Source organism: Lytechinus variegatus, chromosome 11 (genome assembly GCF_018143015.1).
Source record: "Lytechinus variegatus isolate NC3 chromosome 11, Lvar_3.0, whole genome shotgun sequence".
Classification (NCBI taxonomy): domain Eukaryota; kingdom Metazoa; phylum Echinodermata; class Echinoidea; order Temnopleuroida; family Toxopneustidae; genus Lytechinus; species Lytechinus variegatus.
Genome location: NC_054750.1, coordinates 13906264 through 13913237, shown reverse-complemented (window position 1 = coordinate 13913237; position 6974 = coordinate 13906264). Strand labels below are relative to the sequence as shown.

Sequence of the window (6974 nt, the reverse complement as noted above, 5' to 3'; positions counted from 1 at the left end):
TGAAAATGAATGAATAAAAAGAGCAGTAAAAAATGAATTTGCAAAGATTTTACATAGTTTAAAGAAGTGGATAGTTCGAAACAAAAGCAATTGTTGACATTGATCCTGCAAAACTCAGTATACTACCATATTAAATGGAAACAACTTTTAGCAAGAAAACTCAACAATGGGACATCATGATTTGAAGTTTGAAAATTCAGTCATATAAAGCATGAGATGTGCATAGTTTGCGGTCTGTTGACATTCTCAGCAGTCCTAGAAATTCGATCTACATGAAAATCCTGTATTTGTGTTCCGTGGAATTTCAAGACTAATTTCTTGAAATAATGTACATGTAGAGTCATTCTAATTTACTAAAATCTATGTTTGAACCCCAAATGAAATCTAATGTATCAGTGCTCATCATTGAAAGCGATATATCAGGCAAACCCTCATGGCATGACATTAACATCCATACACAAAACATTTTGTTCATAGGGGAATATCATTTTGTTACTTGCTTCCTTTTTGCAATTGAAGGGCTGAATAGTTTGTTAACCTTGGCTTTGATATGGAATGAAAGGCTCCATGGAGGGGTAATAAAGACTCTTTTGACGGGGTACGAAAGGCCCTATAGTGGGGTAATAAACCCAATCTATGACGGATACCAGCGACCAACTGCTATGAAGGAAAAGAAGAGATATTATACAGTACAGTATGTGAACATGATAGCCAGAGTGTGCCAACGTTTGGTTAGTAAGCCTTCTTATCAATTAATTACAATTCTTGATATAAATAAATTATTTAGTGTTGTCAAGAAATGACAATTCTTGATGTAAAAATAGGATTAACTGATAAAATGGCTTGCAATATATACAATGGCGTATGCTGATATGTGTGAAAGCCCCTTGAACGGATACTGATATTGCATTATATCAAATAGCTTATTGGAATTTTAAGGATAGTTCATGGGCTCTACTGTGGATGCAATTGATAGAATGATATGATTCACAAGAATCTAAAATGATACCACTTTATCACTAAAAAATATGCTTACATTTCAGTGCAAGAATGAAAAATTATGATATTCAAAGACTTTTTCCTTTGAAGAAAAAAGGAAATGTTTTTCTTTATATAACAATCATCCCTGGCGGACAACACCAAATGCCTAAAATATTTTGTTATTATGTGAAGAGAACTGAAAAACAATGTGTTTTGGAAAAAGGTCAAGCTGGCTTAGTATGGATTTTCAACCAATTTTCCAAAAAGCATGAAATATGGTTTCACTCCTAAGTGCAAAGAAAGGCTCTGCATAATTCATCATGAACATCTTTCAATTTCAAACGAAATCTGACATCCAAAAAGCTGCTGGATATGCGGGGGCTTTAGGTCTTTTTTAAGTCAGAGCTCTTTGTAATCCATGACAAGGAAAGGATTTCAACGTTGGGATTGGCAACAGTTTGGCTGACACTGAGAAAAGATCTTACTTTTGAGTGAATTTAGGATATGAAAGATTATAATTGCCTTTTGGAGGCGTAAGAATAGGATTAGGAACCGCATGAAATGACATCATAATGGTTTTCTTCTCAAGGCTAAAACCACAAGTAACATTGTGCGATGTTAAAAGCCATTCACAGAAGATGCAGAATAAAGGGATTCTTGCAAGTAGGGTGTGATTTATCTCATTCCTTTTAATTCCCCACATCTTTCCCCAGGCAAAAGTTGACATTCAGGTTCTCAAAGGTAGCAGATAAAGCTTCACAAAGCTAAATGGATTGATATTTTACTGCCAATCTACTATTGTATCATGAGTAGTAGCTGAAATGTCATGTACAAACTTCATGGGAAAATTAAAGTTATATAAAAAAATGAACATACTCTACAATGGAAGCCTGAACAAGGCGGCTACTTCAAATGAAACCTCAATAGTAATACTAACCATGCTCTCCTAAAAAATGATGAATTGTAAAATTCCACACAGGCTTAGTTAACACACATTACAGATGATTAATTTAATGACTCAAATTGAATATGTGGAGCGTTGTGGCCCAGTGGATTAGTCTTCGGACTTTGAAACAGAGGGTCATGGGTTCGAATCCCAGCCATGGTGTAATTTCCTTCAGCAAAAAAACTTATCCACAATGTGCTGCACTCAACCCAGGTGAGGTAAATGGGTACCGGCAGGAAGTGACTCTGGTGTTCTGGTCTAGTGGACATGTCTCCTAGGTTTAGGTAGGGTTTGGATTCAAATCCTGCCATGGCACTATTGATCTTGTCAAGGCATGATTTACTTTTGCCACACTCAACCCAGGTGAGGTGTATGGGCATCTCAAAGGAATTTATCACACACTTTATTTTATATAGCTGTTATTGGTAGCTATGCTAAGAACTAGAAATTCAATGTGGAGCACCGGGAGAGCTTGTCAACAACGTGTGCTGTTCAGACAAGTAGTTAGATTTATCAATTTACCTTGATTTTCATGGGCAGAGTCTGTTACTATGGGAACTGTTGGATAAAACATCCAACAGGTCCTTTCATGAAGCTTCCTCCAGGAGTGTGAATATCTGATACCCCTTTCACAAACCCATCCTCCAATTACCCGCCTAAGAGTAATGCGGATAATTCAATAAAAATTGCATTCACAAACTCCGATAATAATCCGCAGTATTCTTTACGAGCGCCGGAACTGAAAAAGGCGGCTAATTGTCATGGCAACTGCCCACACCCACTCCGATGGGGTTGTGTTGGAAAAGTCGGAAAAAGACCTTGTGACTGCACCATGGCAATTATCCGCATTACTTTGGAAATGCGTTCATAAAGTCAAAATCTGGTCCCGATGCCGCTATTATGCGGATAATTGCAGCATCGAAATAATGCAGATAACTCTGGTCCTGCTGCGATTTTACGACCAAATTATGCGGATATTATCCGCATAATTGGATTTATGAAAGGGGTATGACAGACCAGAGTGATATGAACCCAAATCAAATTCTTGGTAAAACAAAGAAAAAGAGAAAAGTGGGACCTACCTGAAGACTGCCTTTCCATTGACCAGCCCTATGGCTATGTAGTCTCCTTTACCGTCCTCCTCTTGGCTAGCAAAGAGCAGTCTCCCATTGAGAGACTCTGGCTTGAAGGAGATGGTTATGAAGAAAGACTGGTATAACTTGTATGCTGGTACCGGCATCGAGAGGTAGGAATTGCCATAGAAACGTGGGAAGCGGATTTTCAGAGCTGAATGTGGAGATATAAGACAGAGAAAAGTATTAAAGTAGACAACCGAAGAATCAAAAGTATTTTATGATGTCTTTTTGTAGTCATCATTATAAAGGGGAAGTATTACTAATCAGATATATAACTTCACTTTTTAAAATAGTGATTAGAGTTTGCAGAAATCAGCTCTCAAAAATGACTTATTTTCATGGCATATTTCTGCCTTCGTCCGTCCTCTGGCGAGCTCCAGCTGAGTGACGTCACACCAAGAGCAGTGAGCAGCTGAGCTGACAGCAGCCCATTGAAGACGATCTTTCCAATCAGCGTTTTTTGCTCTTAGAATTGTTTATTCCTCACAAGATTGGTCTTATTACATAGATAAAAGTTTGAATTTTCTGAACAGTAAAATGAAATGCACATTTAACATATTTTGGTAACCGATATTTAGCTTAGAAAAAATTATTTGTTTTCAAGAAATATACGTGAATAAACAAAGCATATTTTCACTTAGAAATCATGCTTGCACCACATTGATATTCAATATAAAACATAGACATTCGTCTTCACGACTGAATAAAAATTATGAAATTTAATTACGTAGCAAGTTCAGGAACCACAAAAAAAACACGGCAATATCCATCGCGAAATGATTGGAATTGCAGTTGGATTGCCGAAGCATTGCGAGGCAACAGCAGTGAACGCACTTTGTTTATATATCATTATGAACCCGCCAGCGATGTATATACGGTCTGTGGACAAATCTGTACGCTCGTAGGTTTTTTGTGAGTGCAGGGATCCTGGTGCACTCAGTGTGTATTGAACACGCACGACCACGATCTAATGAATATTCATCGGGGAGAGTGACGTAATTTTACGAGTATCCTTTCAAACTTGGTTCTTAAGTTCCTACCGGTACCCTCACTCACTCACTACTGGAGTGGAGCAACACAATGACGAATGCAGTAGATAAAATCGGTCTTTGCAGTCCACACTTCAATAAAAACGGGCAAAGGAACACAGTTATGATTCACGTTTGGTCTGAAGTTGTCGAAAACAGAAATTGAATATCACATTACATGAAGAAAACGGTAAATTCGGAAGATATTGAACAGGTCAGTAAGGTGATTCAGTGCATGATGCACAGAGAGCTGATGAGGTCGTCGATTGTGTGACGTCATTATTCTCGACCGTTTTCGGCTGCGTGATTGTCGGTCTGGGGGGGCTGAGAAGGGTGTCTAATAATTTCATTTCTTGCATTTCCACGACATCTATAAGACTTTTTAGTGATATATTTGTGTATAAAAAGACAATACCTTTCCATCCATATATCATTTGTCTATAATCATCACTTTCGTGAATTTTCTTCGTGTGTATCCTTTAAGGATGAGAACTATTAGTAGCAGTAGTAGTAGAAGTAGTTAGAGAAAAAGCAGAATTAGTTGTTGTAGTAGTAGTTGTAGTAGCAACAGCAGCAGCAGCAACTGCGGCAGTAGTTGAGCTAATCGTTGTTGTAGTAGTAATAGAAGAAGTAGTAGTAGTAGTAGTAGTAACAGTAATGGTAGTAGTATAGGTAGTTGATGTAATTGCAGAAGTACACATACTACTACTACAACTACTACTACTACTACTACTACTACTACTACTACTACTAATAGTAATAATAATAATAATAATACTTGTAATAGTAGTACATGTAGTAGTAGTAGTACATGTAGTAGTAGCAGTACAAATAGTAGACGTAATATTAGTAATAATATCGTACTAGTAGTAGGAGGAGTAGGAGTAGAATTAGTAGTATTATTGGTAGTAGTAGTAGTAGTAGTAGTAGCAGTTGTAGTAGTAGTAGTAGTAGTAGTAGCAGTAGCAGTAGTAGTAGTAGTAGTAGTAGTAGCAGCAGCAGTAGTAGTAGTAATAGGAATATCATACAAATATCAAACAAATCACATAAAAAACCTGTGTTTCCCTGATAAAAATTAAAACATCTTAAACTTGATCTACGTTAGATGTGAAAGTAGGGCAAAGTTTCAATTTTCTAGATTTCTGCTAAAATGGTGATAATTGAACTGTGAACTGACAACTTCATATACAATTTTCTTCTTTCAGACCACTTTAACCAATGTCCCTTATAAATCTACAAAAATTGATCTGAAAAATTCCTGTTCCTTATAACTCCTAATATTAAAAATGTACAAGACCCAATACATGACAAAGGAAATAAAATGTCTGTTTAATGATACTGAACTGACATATCATTAAGAAAGTTAATAAATCTTGCCATATAAAAAACAAAAGTTGCTACATTATTTTGACTATTCTGCCCCTTAAATTCTATATTCATTAGAATTACAAGTTGCTAATTACTTCAACTAAATTTCAACCTCAATCTATTTTCAGAAATGCAATGCTAAATATATAGCTAGTTCATCGACATCCAGAAAGTCATGGAGTTTGGGGATGGGAAGTTAATAATACAGGATTTCATTACTTTGGGCTTCATTTGCTTTTAAATCCAGTAGATTGATAGAATTACCTCACAGACGAAAAGTAATCATTCCCCGAATTAAATTCATTTTGTGTGTTTAGTTTAAAGCAATCAAATTTGCAAGACCCTCTGTTCGAAATAAATGAGGAAGAAATGAGATAACAAACTGCTTCTTCAGATTTCATTACGGACTTTACGGCGTTGCCAATTTGACCAGATATTGAAGGAATGTGGACGCCGTAATAAAAATGTGATCCTGGCCGCACCATTAGAGGAATGGGAAATTGAGTTTCAGGCGAAACACAGTTTATCTTTTCATCTTTATGATTAAATGATTTGGCGCTTTCAAATGCTTTCAAGGATGAGATTATACTTTTTATGGAATTCATATGGCCTCAGGTGTCCATCTGATATTGTGGTTAGATTTTAGATAAGTTCAAACGTCTTCTGTGCAGTAATTTACTGACCACATATCACAACATCTGACCACTCCAAGGAGTTCATGTAGATAAGAACAGATAAAGAAGAAATGATACATTTGACCATTAAGAAAGTATTGACTATATTTCAGGGACAAAGAGATCACTATTTTCCTGTAAACTGAAAAACAACACATACAACAAAGGTAGAATGTTGAATGTGGTAGAGAAAAGGGCTTTTTCAGAAATAAGAAATTTTTTACATTGAAAACTGTTCATCAAAACTTTCAATAATGGAAAACAACATATAATTTCATTTAAATATTTATGGCTTCTGCACAATATCATTTCATCTTTTCAATTAAATATTTGTAGCTTCTGTGTAATTTCCAACTCTCCCCCAAAATGTCAAAGAAAGGAAATCCCCTATAAAACATTAGTCTATGTGAATGAAAACGAAAAGATTCCACAAATAAACCATTAAAAAATTTATTAAATGGGAAATATCAATTTATGTTGAATCAGTTAAAATTCACAGACTCAAATGTTTTGTGGTGACTATCTTGTCTTCAAGGTTTTTCAACTTCACAATAATCTAATTCAGAACACTATAACCCCACATTGATTCGCCTCATAGAAAACCTTTGAAATAAATCAATATGATTTGGTAAGTGCTACATAAAAACCAATTATCCTTCCCCTGTAAGTAAATTTATTGCATAAGAGCAGACGAGAATGATACGGCAAACATGCAAACACACATCATCCATGAAACGCATCCTATTCTGTCTATCACCTCTCCGGCTCTCTATCTCTACATTACTTGGGCAAATAACGCCAAAGTTTGTTTTTCAATTATCATCTCTTCCTCATTGCCGGA

The 6974-nt window shown here is 35.9% G+C and overlaps 1 protein-coding gene across 1 annotated transcript in view; it reads right to left on the bottom strand.

Annotated features, from left to right (window-relative positions):
• LOC121423579 (pikachurin-like) overlaps positions 1-6974 on the bottom strand; it is a 53535-nt gene that overhangs the window by 21154 nt on the left and 25407 nt on the right. Inside the window, exon 2 of the mRNA XM_041618943.1 lies at positions 3010-3214. Coding sequence (XP_041474877.1) covers positions 3010-3214 — 205 coding nt within the window. The remainder of the gene's footprint in view (positions 1-3009; positions 3215-6974) is intronic.